We start from the raw sequence: 18,132 nt of genomic DNA, 5'->3' as shown, positions 1-18,132 counted from the left end.
AGCCCCCGAAAGGAGCCGGAGTGCAAACTTCACCAGCCGATTAAACAGTATCTTGGCCAGAAGGTTCCTGTCCGTATTGAGAAGAGCTATGGGCCTCCAATTCTCAATACGGCTGGGATCTTTACCCTTTGAGAGAAGAATCAGGGCTGACCTCCTCATTGACTTCGGCAGAGTGCCCGAGGAGAGACACTCATTGAATACCTCAGTCAAGAGGGGAGCTAAAGACTCCTTAAAGGTCCTGTACCACTCGGATGTTAAGCCATCCGGACCTGGCGACTTCTTGGGGGCAAGCCCCTCGATCGCCAGTCTCACTTCCTCTTCCCTGATTTCTTCTGCCAAAACATCAAGAGAGGGGTCTACCCCTGGCTCAGGAATGGTTTCAGCCAGGAAAGCCGACATCCTGTCTCGATCTAGATCCTTCCTTCCCAAGAGGTGCGAGTAGAAGGATCTGACGACCTCCAAGATCCCTGATCTGGACCGATTCAGAGATCCTGTACTGTCGATCAGTCCTGAAATGACTTTACTACTCACTGACATCTTACAGTTTCTGTAAGGGTCGGGCGAGCGGTATTTCCTGAAATCCCTCTCAAAAACCAAAGATGCGTGCCTATCATACTGACACCTTATCAGCAAGGATTTCACTCTGGAGATATCCTCTCGGCTACCTCCAGTCGAAACAAGAAGCTCGAGTTTCCTCCTCAGTCCCTGATACAGGCGATACCAGTTCAGGGACCTGAGGCTCGAGAGCTGGCGGAAGAACCCCGCAACCCTCTTCTTGAATATCTCCCACCACTCTGACTTACTACTACACAGGTCCAGTAAAGGTACCTGACTCTGAAGAAAATCCTCAAAGGACTGTCTTACCTCCGCTTCCTCCAGGAGGGACAAATTCAGCTTCCAATAACCTTTACCCATCCGGGGGGTCTCTGACACATTCAAGGAAAAAGAAATCATACAGTGACTCCACCTCAACCACGGACACTGCGGAAGAGATGGCTTCCTCCTTCAAATAAAACCTGTCTATTCTAGACCTGCAGCTACCTCGATGATAGGTGAAACCCGCGTGGCCTGAGGGGCTCCGGATGTGGGCATCCTCTAGGCGAGCTTCCCTAACTATACTATTGAGAGCTATGCTATCATAAGCCAACCGATCATTGGAACCTCTCCTATCTTGGGATCTCGTGACAGTATTGAAATCCCCTCCAAAGATCACCTGTCGGCTTGTAAAAAGAAAGGGCTTAATCCTCATAAAGAGATCTTTACGGTCCCACTTGGTTTGTGGGGCGTAGATGTTAATAAGCCGGAGCTCTTGCCCCTTCATGAGGACATCTAAGATCAGGCACCTCCCCATTTCTAACTCAATAACCCGTCTGCATTCAACAGGAGCGGTAAAAAGGACCGCCACCCCACTATACGACTCAGCCGCAAGAGACCAGTGGGAGGGGCCACGCCTCCACTCTCTCCTGGCTTTTACCAGGGAGGCTAGATCTGACAACCTGGTCTCTTGTAAAAAGAAAATGTCGGCAACAACACGGCCGAGAAAATCAAAGGCTGCGAATCTAGCCGTATCAGACTTTATGCTGGCACAGTTAATAGATGCCAGCGTCAATGCGGTGAGTGCCGCCATCATGGGTGATCGAGTTAGACGACCCTAACACCCTCATTTCTGCTTTTTCTTCACCCCCTCATCCCCAGACGAGGAGGCTTCCTTCTCTTTGGACCGTTTTTTTGATTCTGACAGGTCCATTTTTGAATCCCCATCTCCACCTGGCTCCGGTTTGGCCCCATCCCCTGAGGAAATTGCCCCATCAGGACAGGGCCCAGTTCCCCCTGGAGGCTTCCCCACTTCAGGCACCCCAACCTTGACCCCCTCCTTCAAGGAAGGGGAGGAGATGTCTTCAAGGACAGAGTACCGGTTAGACAGATCAATCAGAGGGGGGGGGGCAGGTAAGCTTCCGCTTGGGACCTGGTCCGTAGATTTTCCTCATCCAGTACATTCTCCTCCAGGGCCTCAGCAGTTTCAGGACTAACCTCTGGAGCAGGGTCAGAAGCTACCCCTGCCACATGGGAACTCTCCAGTTCCCTGCTCCTTCTCCGATTAGCCTCCCGCCTCAGCTTGGCGGGACTTTTCCTCTTCACTGACCCTGTTGCACCTTCACCCGCACTCGTGCCCTCCCCAGCTGAAGCAACATTACTGCTGTCTCCAGCCAAGGTGACCGTCGCACGGGCAAAGGCGCTTGGACAACGGCTGAAAGCGTGTCCTAAGACACCAAACAGATGACACCGGATCTGCCTACAGGATGCGGCAAGATGACCTACCCCACCGCACAGTGCACAGACCTGCACGGTACAGGCTGCGCTAAAGTGAGTGGGGCTGCCACACCTGTGACAGACCTTGGGCTGCCCCTGGTAGAAAACTTGGATTCTGTCTCTCCCAAGAAAAGCAGCTGATGGGATGTGGGCAACAGTGCTCCCCGAACGCTTCAGTTTGACGGAAAACGTCCAGGCCCCAGACCAGATCCCATGTTCATCATAGTTCTTTTTTGGCATGTCCGTCACATCCCCATATCGGCTGAGCCAGGTCATGATGTCATAGCAAGATAGTGACTCCTTACGTGTCAAAACAGTCACTTTCTTGACCAAATTCTGACGGGATATCGCCTTTACGGCGAAATCCCGCCAGCCGGGCTCGCTTTTCACCACCTCATAGTTCGACCAGAAAAGTTCCAAACCCTCTGGCCGAGCGAAGCTGATGTCAAACTCGGAAGTACCGTAGGGGTGGATCAGGGCAAAGATGTCACTTGCCCTGAATTCCATCCGGAGGAGGAGCTCAACCACCTTACCCCGAGGCGGACACGCATCTTCGCCCCTCCACACTAAACGGACCACATTCCTACGGCCACTTTCCTGCCCGGATGTCGGGAGGGACCAGACCACCTCCCCATTTTGTTCTCGGAAGGCGCCTAAGCCATGTCTTTCTATCCAAAAAGACAGGTCAACCTCACCCCTCCCCTCTACCTGGAGGCGCTGTTGCAAGTGACCCCCAGAGCCAGATGGAGATGGGGATCCCCCGGCAGTGACGCTGGCATAGCTTCTGGGAGAAGCAGCCACTACCGGGGGGGCAGTCGAACCAGAAACCAAACCAGGACCATTATTCTTGACAGAAACATCAGCCATAACACCTCTCTGTGCCATTCCACTACCGCTCCTCACCTGTACCGCCCACTTCAACTGAACGGGTGAATCTGCCGCCATTTTCTGGTCACTGGACACCCTCCCCCCTCACAGGAGGGTGCCCTTTTTTTTCTATAGCACCCACGGACATTTTGGGTGCACTACTGTATCCCCCATGCTGGCCCCGCTCCACAACAGAAACGGGGTCTGGCAGGTTGGGGGACCAAGCACCCTGAACCGACTTTTCAGCCGACTCAGACTGCTGGAAAGGAGAAAAGACAAACTTCACTTGTCCCTCAGTTTTCTTTCTTTTCTTGCCCTTTTTTTTTTATTCCTCTTCTTCTCTTCTGGGCCCAAATCGTCTCCAAAAGAAAAATTTTCTAGACGGGTGGGTGACTCCTGCATTACAATCGCCCGCAGGAGACCCCCGTCTGCCAAGCCGCTGCCTTCACCGCAGTCACTGCCATCATCCTCCTCACTGGAGAGAGGTAAGGCCACCTGAGCCGGGTTTATATAGTCTGCACTCAGGGTAAATGGGGGGTCAGGGGTAGCAATGGTGGCACATACCGATACAGTGTCCATATCCCCCTCACTCACATTGCCCTCCTCACCTCCTTCACCTTCCTCCATCTCCTCCTCCTCCTCACTGCGGCAATCCTCATCTTGCTGACTTTCACAACCTCTGGAGGCCCTCATGCTGGAGAACCTCTCTTCATGAATTAGCTTCTCACCAAGAAACCCAGCACCCTCCACAATGTTCGATCTCCTCCTCACAAGCTCCTCCACAATGTCCGATCTCCTCCTCACAAGCTCCTCCACAATGTCTGATCTCCTCCTCACAAGCTCCTCCACAATGTCTGATCTCCTCCTCACAAGCTCCTCCACAATGTCTGATCTCCTCCTCACAAGCTCCTCCACAATGTCCGATCTCCTCCTCACAAGCTCCTCCACCTCTTTCCTCAGAGACCTCACCTTGGTGTTGAATGCTGATCTCTTTGCCTTAGGTGCCTGATCCGCTTGATAGATGGCAAACTTTAGATCTTCTCTAAGGCCACGAAGCTGCTTTCCAAGCTGTTCATATTCAGCCATCTTCGCCTGGATTCTTGATCCAAAGGTCACCAGTGATTCTCTGTTCCCCTTTACCCCCCATTGCTGGGGTTCTGAGGGTCCAGACACAGCTGCCTTCACTGCACTCCTCTGCCTGGAAGAGCTTCTTTTCCTTGCAGGGCTTTTGCTGGAGGCTTTGCAGCTCCCAGCTGAGGACGGGGGAGGGGGCACAACATTACTGTGAGCCCTGGTTGTTCTCCTAATTCCGTCCGGATTGTTGGCCGTGGTATTTTCCTTGGCACCCCCCGCCGGCCGGGTACGGGGAGTGCAAGATGAAGCTCCAGATCCCCTAGGCTCCATAGCAGGAGAACCTACCCAGGTGTCTGCCACACACCTGGGGAGGGGCGGAAGGAAATCACTGCTCCTGTGGAAGTCGCAGGAGCTCAGCAGAACACAACCTCTCTCCAGAGCTGCACTCACTATTCTGCTGGTGAGGTCACTGTGTACATACATTACATTACTTATCCTGTACTGATCCTGAGTTATATCCTGTATTATACTCCAGAGCTGCACTCACTATTCTGCTGGTGAGGTCACTGTGTACATACATTACATTACTTATCCTGTACTGATCCTGAGTTATATCCTGTATTATACTCCAGAGCTGCACTCACTATTCTGCTGGTGAGGTCACTGTGTACATACATTACATTACTTATCCTGTACTGATCCTGAGTTATATCCTGTATTATACTCCAGAGCTGCACTCACTATTCTGCTGGTGAGGTGACTGTGTAAATACATTACATTACTGATCCTGTACTGATTCCGAGTGTGTGTGGGATGGGGGTGGGGCACCGGGGGGCCCCAAAAAAATTGCTTGCCCAGGGTCCAATCAAAATTAAAGACGGCCCTGTCCATTATGCATACTGTACAGCAATCATACATCCATTATACATACACTGTACAGCAATCATACCTCCATTATACATACACTGTACAGCAATCATACATCCATTATACATACACTGTACAGCAATCATACATCCATTATACATACACTGTACAGCAATCATACCTCCATTATACATACACTGTACAGCAATCAAACATCCATTATACATACACTGTACAGCAATCATACATCCATTATACATACACTGTACAGCAATCATACATCCATTATACATACACTGTACAGCAATCATACATCCATTATACATACACTGTACAGCAATCATACATCCATTATACATACACTGTACAGCAATCATACATCCATTATACATACACTGTACAGCAATCATACCTCCATTATACATACACTGTACAGCAATCATACCTCCATTATACATACACTGTACAGCAATCATACCTCCATTATACATACACTGTACAGCAATCATACATCCATTATACATACACTGTACAGCAATCATACCTCCATTATACATACACTGTACAGCAATCATACCTCCATTATACATACACTGTACAGCAATCATACCTCCATTATACATACACTGTACAGCAATCATACCTCCATTATACGTACACTGTACAGCAATCATACCTCCATTATACATACACTGTACAGCAATCATACCTCCATTATACATACACTGTACAGCAATCATACCTCCATTATACATACACTGTACAGCAATCATACATCCATTATACATACTGTACAGCAATCATACATCCATTATACATACACTGTACAGCAATCATACATACACTGTACAGCAATCATACATCCATTATACATACACTGTACAGCAATCATACCTCCATTATACATACACTGTACAGCAATCATACATTCATTATACATACACTGTACAGCAATCATACCTCCATTATACATACACTGTACAGCAATCATACCTCCATTATACATACACTGTACAGCAATCATACCTCCATTATACTTACTGTACAGCAATCATACATCCATTATACATACACTGTACAGCAATCATACATCCATTATACATACACTGTACAGCAATCATACATCTATTATACATACACTGTACAGCAATCATACATCTATTATACATGCACTGTACAGCAATCATACATCTATTATACATACACTGTACAGCAATCATACATCTATTATACATACACTGTACAGCAATCATACATCTATTATACATACACTGTACAGCAATCATACATCTATTATACATACACTGTACAGCAATCATACATCCATTATACATACTGTACAGCAATCATACATCCATTATACATACACTGTACAGCAATCATACCTCCATTATACATACACTGTGACTGTACAGCAATCATACCTCCATTATACATACACTGTAGAGCAATCATACATCCATTATACATACACTGTACAGCAATCATACATCCATTATACATACACTGTACAGCAATCATACCACCATTATACATACACTGTACCTCAGTCACACATCCATCATACATACACTGTACAGCAATCATACCTCCATTATACATACACTGACTGTACAGCAATCATACATCCATTATACATACACTGTACAGCAATCATACCTCCATTATACATACACTGTACAGCAATCATACCTCCATTATACATACACTGTACAGCAATCATACATACACTGTACAGCAATCATACATCCATTATACATACACTGTACAGCAATCATACATCCATTATACATACTGTACAGCAATCATACATCCATTATACATACACTGTACAGCAATCATACATCCATTATACATACACTGTACAGCAATCATACATACACTGTACAGCAATCATACATCCATTATACATACACTGTACAGCAATCATACCTCCATTATACATACACTGTACAGCAATCATACATTCATTATACAAACACTGTACAGCAATCATACATCCATTATACATACACTGTACAGCAATCATACATCCATTATACATACACTGTACAGCAATCATACATCCATTATACATACACTGTACAGCAATCATACCTCCATTATACATACACTGTACAGCAATCATACCTCCATTATACATACACTGTACAGCAATCATACATCCATTATACATACACTGTACAGCAATCATACATCCATTATACATACACTGTACAGCAATCATACATCCATTATACATACACTGTACAGCAATCATACATCTATTATACATACACTGTACAGCAATCATACATCTATTATACATACACTGTACAGCAATCATACATCTATTATACATACACTGTACAGCAATCATACATCTATTATACATACACTGTACAGCAATCATACATCCATTATACATACACTGTGACTGTACAGCAATCATACCTCCATTATACATACACTGTACAGCAATCATACATCCATTATACATACACTGTACAGCAATCATACATCCATTATACATACACTGTACAGCAATCATACATCCATTATACATACACTGTACAGCAATCATACCACCATTATACATACACTGTACCTCAGTCACACATCCATCATACATACACTGTACAGCAATCATACCTCCATTATACATACACTGACTGTACAGCAATCATACATCCATTATACATACACTGTACAGCAATCATACATCCATTGTACATACACTGTACATCAGTTATACATCCATTATACATACACTGTACAGCAATCATACATCCATTATACATACACTGTACAGCAATCATACCACCATTATACATACACTGTACAGCAATCATACCTCCATTATACATACACTGTACAGCAATCATACCTCCATTATACATACACTGTACAGCAATCATACCTCCATTATACATACACTGTACAGCAATCATACCTCCATTATACATACACTGTACAGCAATCATACATCCATTATACATACACTGTGTCTGTGACTGTACAGCAATCATACATCCAATACATTATTAATGGATTGGATGTATGATTGCTGTACAGTCACAGTGTATGTATAATGGAGCCTCCAATCCAAAAAAAAAGCTTCCAATCCCAAAAAAAAGTTTTAATAACGTTTTTCATTTTGTTTGTATTGATATTTTTATGAGTGTAGGTCTGTTTATGTATGTGTGCATGCAAGCAAGAGTGTGTGTGTGTGTGTGTGTATATATATATATATATATATATATATATATATATATATATATACATACACACATAAACACACACAAGCGTGCGCAGCTTGAGTTTGTGCTTTAGGGTGCACACCCTAATGCAATAGGCTGTGCACGCCTATGGCTGAGACCTATGATGAAATACTACTATAAGTGAAAGCGAGTGGGTGCAAAACATTGGGGAGGGCCCGACCGAGAGGTGGCCAATAACGGAGGGCAAGCGTACGCCAACCATGGAGCCAATCAAGCACTACTTATCGAAGAACTGCACGAAACGTGAATGCCGAAAAGTGCAATGCTTGATTAACTGGGCTGAATGAGCTAGCAGTGAGACCTACGATGAAATGAAACTGTAAGTAAACATAAGTGAGTGCCAACACTAGAGAGGGCCCGACCCGGAGGTGGCCAATGACCGAGGGTGAACGTACACCAACTATGAAGTATATCAAGCAATACTTACCGAAGAACTCCACGAAACATGAATGCCGACGAGAGCAATGCTTGATTAACTGGGCTGCATAAGCTAGAAGTGAAACCTATGATGAAGTGATACTTTGGGTAAAGAAAAGTGGGTGCCAAACACTAGAGAGGGCCTGACCCTGAGGTGGCCAACGACCGAGGGGGAATGTACACCAACCATTGAAAAAATTTGCACTACTTACCGAAATGATTCAACAGGATGTGAATGACGACAAGTGCATAATACTTGGCTAAATGAGCTGAAAGGCTAATGCTGAGACCTACGATAAAATGTATATTACTGTGAGTGAATGTAAACGGATACCAGTCACGTGAATGATGGCCCAACCCTGTGGTGGCCAATAACCAAGGGTGAACATGCACCGATCATTAGTGAAAATAAGCATTACTTACCCAAATAAACTCCACTGAACATGAACAACAACAAGTGATTGATTGCCTGACTAAATGAGCTGAAAGGCTAATGCTGAGACCTATGATTAAATGTATTACTGTAATTAAACATACCCAACGCATGACAGAGGGCCCGACCCCATGGTAGCCAATAACCAAGGGTGAACACACACCAACCGTGAAGAAAAACTCCAAGCACTACTTACCGAAAGAACTCCCCAAACATGAATAAAGGTGAAGGAGAAGCAGCAAGCTGAGCTGGCCACCCTGTTCCAGATGCCGAGGAGACACGTGGGATACGTCACAGGCAGGAGACACGCAACGTCACAGAACGGAGACCTGCGACGGAGATGAGAAGCAGCGGGCCGTATTTTATGGTGAGCCTCTGCCCCTCCCTGAAACACAGGCTGATAAATCAGCCTTAACTATATATATATATATATATATATATATATATTCTCTCATGCCCTGCTCGTGATGTCATGGCCACGCCCCCTCGATGCAAGTCCATGGGAGAGGGTGTGACAGCCATCACGCCCCCTCCCATAGACTTGCATTGAGGGGGCATGGTCGTGATGTCATAAGCGGGGCGTGACTGTGACATCACAAGCCACCACCCTGCATGGCCAGTCATCTGGCACGGAGCGAAGTTTTCTCCGTGCACCGGATGTCTGGGGTGCCGCAGCCAAGATCGCAGGGTTCCCCTATCCTTTGGATAGGGGATAAGACTTCTAGGGCCGGAGTACCCCTTTAAATTTCCAGGAATCCCCGTGAGAATATCTTCTCTTGTTTTGTTTTCATGACAAGAATTTCTTCATGCTGATATTTTTTAAGAATTTTTGGGTGATATTTTTACTAATTTGCCAATTTGCTACTTGTATTATAAAATGATCCTGAAATCTTGCAATTTCGATTCTGGCCACAAGGTCTAAAACTAAGCTGAGCCTTCCTTTTCTGTAGAGATCACTTCCTGGCAGCCTCCTCCTTGTAATCATGTACAAGAGTACAGTGAAAGGTGACACCAGTGGATAGAGAAGACAATAGATGATGTTCACAGCTCAGCCTCCCCCTCCCTAGGGAATGACCTCTGTAAAGGTCATAAAGCATGCCCAGACACCTTTCCCATTCATATCAATGAGATTTTGTCTCTTGTGGCCTGTCCATGGTGCTTGCTAAAAAGCGTACCTCTAAATGCTGTTAAAAGCAGCCCAGGCAAGATGGTCGCCCCCATAGTCATGTACAAAGAATGTAATAATGTAAAAATTACAAACACTAAAACCGTTTTTAATCTGTTTTTGTTTTCTATCTGGCTCTAAACAATAAAAAAGGAAGTGTTTGAATTTGTTAAAAAAAAAAATTGACAGAAGATTTTTTTCAACTATTGCAGGTTTGGGATTCCGAACTCCTATTGGTCACGTTGATGTCTATCCTAATAAAGGTGTAGATATGCCGGAGTGTCAAGATGTCCCGGCTATTCGGGAGCAAGGTAAAACTGCACAACACCAATGTTAACCCCCAGAAGAGGGTGCTGATGGGAAGGGGTCACAAAAAAACTGAGAAAAGGGAAAACCAATGCCCTATAATAAAATGTAATCGTCAATATACCTGTAAATCAGAGGTTAGAGCTGTGGCCTCAGTCGGGTCACAGTTTGGTCTCGGGACACTTATAAACTAACTTTTGGGTACAAAAACTAATTTCTGGAAATCTCATCCTCCAGGAAAGAGAATGTGCATACCTTTGATACATTTGGTGCCATTTATGATATTTTGTTCTAAAGTTTTGAAGCCATTGATAAATCTATCCCAACAAAAAGAATATAGACTCCATTTACCACATTCTTATTATCCAGTCTTACAAGAGAGTGGATGGGGGAGGGGGATGAAATAAGATTGTGGGTACAAAAAATGACTATATCTGGTCACCTTTTAGTCTCCATGCCTTCAACGATGGAATATCTGGAGTCATCCAATAAGTAGGGACATGAAGCTGAGCAGTGACAATAAAATGTTCCATTAAATGGTTCTGAGACCCTATATAACCTTTTGGGAACGCATTCAGCAGAAGAGGGTACATTTGTGTTACATATACTATTGCATAATGGGAATATGGGGGTACCACTAGGAACGAAGAGAAGAGCAAGGGCACCATGTGTGAAGGAAAGTATCTCGATCCTTCAAGCATCTCCAACCCTCATCTGTGGTGGCAGAATTGTATAAGGAAGTTACCTTTTGTGTTTTATATCTCCAGTAAACTATTGTTGTGCACATTTTCCTGAAATTCTCACAACACAGCCCCTTGTCAAACTTGTCAAAAGTCTGAGCTTCTTCTGGTTTTTCAGTTACTTGTCTCCTCTTTTCGGTTATGGGACCCATCAACTGCTCGGAGTCTTTGCAAGCGATGTTTTCCGGCTGTGGGGAGTTGGTGAAAGATGTTACCCTAACACCCGATGAGTTAAAAGGTAAAGCATGCGATTATAAATACTGATGGACTATATCAATAATTGTTAAAGGGGTATTCTGGGTTTACACATCTTATCTCTTATCCAAAGGGTAGGGGATAAGATGTATGATCCCAGGGGTCCTGCCACTGGGGACCCCCGTGATCTCAGTGCCGCCCCTGACTTTCTGTGCCGGGCACTGCCCCTGAGACAGGGACATCACTGCCACGCCCACTAGTGACATAGACATGAATGGAGGGGGCGTGGCGTCACTAGGGAATGTGGCTGTGACATGTCGGAGGCAGTGCCCGGCACAGAATGCTGGGGGCTGCACCGAGATCGCGGGGGTACCCAGTGGTGGGACCCCAGGGATCATACATCTTATCCCCTATCCTTTGGAGATAAGATGTATAAACCCTAAATACCCCTTTAATCATTTAGGGTGTAGCCTCCCGGGACCTATGTGGATCATAGCTTCATCCTTATAAGTCCCTGTGCCCAGTCCTCCAGCTGAGCTTTCTCTAAACTACATTTGTGATATGTGGACAATATTTAGTTACTTTATGGGTACTGTAGTATGTAGATCTCTAAGATCTCATTCACCAATCTCATTCTTCAGATATCGAATCTATCCTTCAATTTCTGTGTGTCAAATAATCCCTAATACGTATGTCTTTTGGTTCTAGAGAAATTCGGCCTCGTCTTCTGTAGCCACTTCCAATCCATCCAGTACTATACAGAGAGCATCACCAATCCCGAGAAGTATAAGGCCAATCCATGTAATTCTCTGGAGGACTGCCTACAGGTATACACAGGTCATACCCTCCACCCATAATAAATGTCACATCCTGTGTAACCTATAACCTACTGGGTCTACAGAACCTCCAGGTCATCAATAGACGAGAGCAAATCGCCTTCATTGATTTCTCCAAAATATCAATCACTTGGATTTTCTCGGTATCGTATCCCTGACAAATCAAAGTAGAGCCATCCCCAAAACTAAGCGGCTCCATTCTGGCATCAAGTAACCCTTCCCCCCCCATAAAGGGACTCTCCATCTAAAGTCCAGGGAAATATGAGACAGAAAAAACAAGATGTGTAATATTTCTCCATTCTTAGCGCCGTGTGAGAAAAGGTCCAACCCATCACCGGAACAGGGCATTGAAGGTCTCTGGTTATTGGTGAAGAGCCAGTGGAGCTCAAGTAGTTATTTAGTCATGGATACTTATTCCCCTTTCTAGCAAATCTGTTTGGGTATCCAGGGCTGGTGCAAGGATTTTTGCCAGCCTAAGCGAAAGCTAATGTTGCTGCCCCCTTGACCCCGTCCATTGTGACATGCCCCACCTTACTACCAGGATGACACACTGTAACAACCCCCCTCCCTGAGTGGTTTGTTCAGATGCTGGCTAAGTTTCTTGTGGCAGGCAGAGCAGTGCCCCCCTCAAGAAGGCGCCCTAGGCAGCTGCCTATTTTGCCTATAGACAGAGCCGGCCCTGTGGTAATCCTATGTTCTCCCCCCTATTCCCCTCAGTAGTAAACATTGAGGTCTCTGCTGAGTGGTGAAGTAATGGAGGCAAAATAACATCAATGGGGGCTTCTCATCTTGCAAAAGTTCTTACCAATGGGCGGTAATGCCCTGGGAGGTCATTGATCTTGTAAGATGTGTATGTGACCTACCACAAGGATAGAAATCAGGCCGTGGCTTTTGGAAGGAATGTCCTCTTTATTATTAATTTTGAAAGATGTGTCTTACTACAACAAGGTTGGAAACCATCACGTGGTGTCCTCTAGAGAACCTGTCATAAAAACCTATTTTCTAAACTAACTCAAATTATATTCCCTAACTACTCCTAACACTCCTCCTGCCCCTAAAAAAATAATTTCTGAGCATTAACCCGATAACAACCATGGACGTCTATGCTCTTCCAATGGCCAGTAACGGGGTATGACGGGCTCCCGACTCGAGCCCGCATCATACCGGCCGGTCCCTAGCTGATTCCTGTAGCTGGGGGCCGGCGTTAATAGCTGACATGCGGCGATCGCCGCGGCCGGCTATTAACCCTTTACATCGCCGCTGTCAAAGTTGACAGCGGCGTCTAAAGGTGCCTGTATCCCGCCCCTGGTGGTCAAGTGGCGTGGGGGGGGGGGGGGCGGGCGATGCACTACTGAGGTAGCCTGAGGGCTTACCTCTCCTGCTGCGGAGGATCCGTTGCTCAGAATGATAAAGCCTGGCAGGACCAGGCTTTATCAATTGAGCACAGAGCAATGGGATTGTATATAACCCCATTGATCTGTATGAGGAATCAAATACAGTCCCCTTAGGGGACTAAAAGTATAAAAAAAATAAAGAAAGTTTCCAAAAAGTTTTAAAACACACACATTAACCCCTTCTTTATTAAAAGTTTAAATCACACCCCCTTTTCCCAAATTCCATATAAAAAAATATATAACCATAATAAAAATAAACATATATGGTATCGCCATGTGGGTAACTGTCCGAGCTATAAAAATATATCGTAAACTAAACCGCACGGTCAATGGTGTATGCGCCAAAAAATTCCAAAGTCCAAAATAGCGTATTTTTGGTCACTTTTCTTCCATAAAAAAAGGAATAAAAAGCGATCAAAAAGTCTGATCAAAACAAATATGGTACCGATTAAAACTTCAGATCCCTCATACCCTCATACCACCCCATACGCAGAAAAATAAAAAAGTTATAGGAATCAGAATAGGACAATTTTAAATGTATACATTTTCGTGCATGTAGTTATGATTTTTTCCAAAAGTACAACAAAATCAAACCTATATAAGTAGGGTATAATTTTAATCGTATGGACCTACAGAATAAAGATAAAGTGTAATTTTTACCGAAAAATGTACGGCGTAGAAACGGAAGCCCCCAAAATTTACAAAATGGTGTTTTTTCTTCAATTTTGTCACACAAATTATTTATTTTCAGTTTCACCGTAGATTTTTGGGTAAAATGACCTACGTCATTACAAAGTAGAATTGGTGGCGCAAAAAATAAGCCCTCATATGGGTTTTTAGGTGCAAAATGAAAGGGTTATGATTTTTAAAAGATAAGGAGGAAAAAACGAAAGTGCAAAAATAGAAAAAAGCTTGGTCCTTAAGGGGTTAAAAAAAAACTCTGTATCATACCTTTCCCCTTGCTCACATTGTGTGAGCTCCTGGCAGGAGAAAGTTGGCATTCCCCAGCAGGTGTAACATCACTGATGCCTGCGAGAGCTGTGCACCGCCATGCTCCGCATGCACTCCCTGGGTTTTGGTCCCCTGCCAGGCCGGGAGGAGACCAAACTAACTGTTTGACTTACACAGAGCCACCTAGTGGCCATTTTTTTCAATCACTTTAAAAAGATATAAAGGTTGAGAAAAGCAAAGTGTCTTATAAGTAAATAAGGAACAATATATTAAAAGTTTAGTTTGGGGACGGGTACTATTTAAGAAGGAATGTGGTCTACTATGGTGGAGGATCCTGGCTTCTGCTGTTCTAGAGAATGAAGGGGCCAAGGGCCACACTGTAGTCAAGGAAGCTGAGACTTGGCTCTATTATTATCCAGGATAAGTAAGGAATCCATCAAGGCCTTGACTTTAGCTTCTATTAAAGGGGTACTCCACTGGCCAGCGTAGAACTAAATGTTCCAAACACTGTTTTCGGGCTGCGGGGGTCGGCCAAACACCTTCGTGATGTAACGGCCCCTCCCATAGACTTGCATTGAGGGGGTGTGGCCGTGATGTCACACAAACAGCGTTCAGAACATTTAGTTCCATGCTGGCCAGTGGAGTACCCCTTTAAACATCCAACAATGGTATCCACCATGTCAGCTAGAAGAAGAGAAGTAATCCAGGTACCTGCTGCCATCCACCCGTAACCTGTGTATAGGCCAATAAAAGAAATGTCATGACTTCCATATTGTTCTGTAGATTTGTAGTGTCCTATCCTGATATCTAAGCCTATAATATCTTTTAAAGAGACTTCTGGTGCCTTATTCTGATGCAACAAACCTGCTTACCAGCCCCTTACTTACACTAACATAGGATCTGATGAAGAGATCAGCACCATCTTGAAACGCATTATTCTTTACCACAATAAGGAGGAATCTAACGCTTTAGCCCTGGTTGTGCTTCTTTATACAGCATTTTATCCTACCACACATACCTACCATACCTACCTACCTAAGATGACCATCACTTCTGTACAAAATAGAAAACTACCTCCAGGCTACGGCCGAGATCGGTAACAGAAGAGAGAGCTCAGGCCAAAGCGGTCGGCGACTATTAGTCCTCACTTTAACCTTGATGCTTTGTCTTTACAGGGACTCGCAGAACCGTGTCTTGAGGGGTGTCAGTACATGGGTCATCATGCCAGGCCCCCTCCATCACCAGAACCGCAAACCTATACCCTGACCACAGTGTAGAGTATGGGTTTTTAGGTGCAAAATGAAAGGGTTATGATTTTTAAAAGATAAGGAGGAAAAAACGAAAGTACAAAAACAGAAAAACGCTTGGTCCTTAAAGGGTTAAAAAAAACTCTGTATCATACCTTTCCCCTTGCTCACATTGTGTGAGCTCCTGGCAGGAGAAAGTTGGCATTCCCCAGCAGGTGTAACATCACTGATGCCTGCGAGAGCTGTGCACCGCCATGCTCCGCACGCACTGCCTGGGTTTTGTTCCCCTGCCAGGCCAGGAGGAGACCAAACTAACTGTTTGACTTACACAGAGCCACCTAGTGGCCATTTTTTTCAATCACTTTAAAAAGATATAAAGGTTGAGAAAAGCAAAGTGTCTTATAATTAAATAAGGAACAATATATTAAAAGTTTAGTTTGGGGACGGGTACTATTTAAGAAGGAATGTGGTCTACTCTGGTGGAGGATCCTGGCTTCTGCTGTTCTAGAGAATGAAGGGGCCAAGGGCCACACTGTAGTCAAGGAAGCTGAGACTTGGCTCTATTATTATCCAGGATAAGTAAGGAATCCATCAAGGCCTTGACTTTAGCTTCTATTAAAGGGGTACTCCACTGGCCAGCGTAGAACTAAATGTTCCAAACACTGTTTTCGCGCTGCGGGGTCGGCCAAGCACCTTCGTGATGTAACGGCCCCTCCCATAGACTTGCATTGAGGGGGTGTGGCCGTGATGTCACACAAACAGCGTTCAGAACATTTAGTTCCATGCTGGCCAGTGGAGTACCACTTTAAACATCCAACAATGGTATCCACCATGTCAGCTAGAAGAAAAGTAATCCAGGTACCTGCTGCCATCCACTCATAACCTGTGTATAGGCCAATAAAAGAAATGTCATGACTTCCATATTGTTCTGTAGATTTGTAGTGCCTATCCTGATATCTAAGCCTATAATATCTTTTAAAGAGACTTCTGGTGCCTTATTCTGATGCAACAAACCTGCTTACCAGCCCCTTACAGACACTAACATAGGATCTGATGAAGAGATCAGCACCATCTTGAAACGCATTATTCTTTACCACAATAAGGAGGAATCTAACGCTTTAGCCTTGGTTGTGCTTCTTTATACAGCATTTTATCCTACCACACATACCTACCATACCTACCTACCTACCTAAGATGACCATCACTTCTGTACAAAATAGAAAACTACCTCCAGGCTACGGCCGAGATCCGTAACAGAAGAGAGAGCTCAGGCCAAAGCGGTCGGCGACTATTAGTCCTCACTTTAACCTTGATGCTTTGTCTTTACAGGGACTCGCAGAGCCGTGTCTTGAGGGGTGTCAGTACATGGGTCATCATGCCAGGCCCCCTCCATCACCAGAACCGCAAACCTATACCCTGACCACAGTGTAGAGTATGGGATGTGCCCCAGAATGGTCTACAACCCGTCCTGGAGCTAAAATGGCTCCTTGTAGGTCAAGGTTAGAGATTCTGATTCCATGCAAATATTGTAAAGAAAAAGCACAAGTAATAACCAAGATATTAATAAAAAATATCCAAAAAATTACAGTGGACTTTCTTTCCTTACCAATATCCGGGGAGGATGAATCCAACTCCGATCAGTCGCCCCCTTGTCACAGACATCTCTGGGGGCAGGTTCTCCATCACTAGAGCGAATTGTAATAGAATCAGTCTCTTCATTCTCATAGTATATTGTTTATAATGGCATCCACAGCCCAAACAAAATAATGGAGAATGCATAAAGCACACCAGATATACATATATAATTATATACAGTATATACTCAGGGTATGCCAGCATGGTCCATATCACTATATACAGGAGATATATAACTTATACCAGCTGTACATATATATTATATACAGTATATACCCAGGTTATACCAGCATGGTCCATATCACTATATACAGGAGATATATAACTTATACCAGCTGTACATATATATTATATACAGTATATACCCAGGTTATACCAACATGGTCCATATCACGATATACAGGAGATATATTTGTGGTCAATGCTTATTGGACA

General features: G+C 44.5%; 1 protein-coding gene across 3 annotated transcripts in view; it reads left to right on the top strand.

Moving 5' to 3' along the window:
- The window catches only part of LOC130282071 (inactive pancreatic lipase-related protein 1-like), a 72,096-nt gene extending 54,499 nt beyond the window's left edge, over positions 1–17,597 (top strand). For 2 of the 3 annotated variants that reach the window (XM_056529932.1, XM_056529931.1), the window contains exons 9-12: positions 10,606–10,704; positions 11,558–11,677; positions 12,343–12,461; positions 17,392–17,597. In XM_056529932.1, the coding sequence (XP_056385907.1) occupies positions 10,606–10,704; positions 11,558–11,677; positions 12,343–12,461; positions 17,392–17,493 (440 nt within the window). In that variant the 3' untranslated portion in view covers positions 17,494–17,597. Of the gene's footprint in view, positions 1–10,605; positions 10,705–11,557; positions 11,678–12,342; positions 12,462–15,990; positions 16,101–17,391 lie in introns of those variants that run through there. The other variant, XM_056529933.1, reaches the window with a different exon arrangement.
- The last annotated feature ends 535 nt before the right edge of the window (positions 17,598–18,132 follow it).

The sequence above is a fragment of the Hyla sarda genome, chromosome 7, assembly GCF_029499605.1.
Source record: "Hyla sarda isolate aHylSar1 chromosome 7, aHylSar1.hap1, whole genome shotgun sequence".
NCBI lineage: Eukaryota > Metazoa > Chordata > Amphibia > Anura > Hylidae > Hyla > Hyla sarda.
The sequence above is the reverse complement of the archived record's forward strand: the minus strand, read 5'-3'. Positions and strand labels throughout refer to the sequence as shown.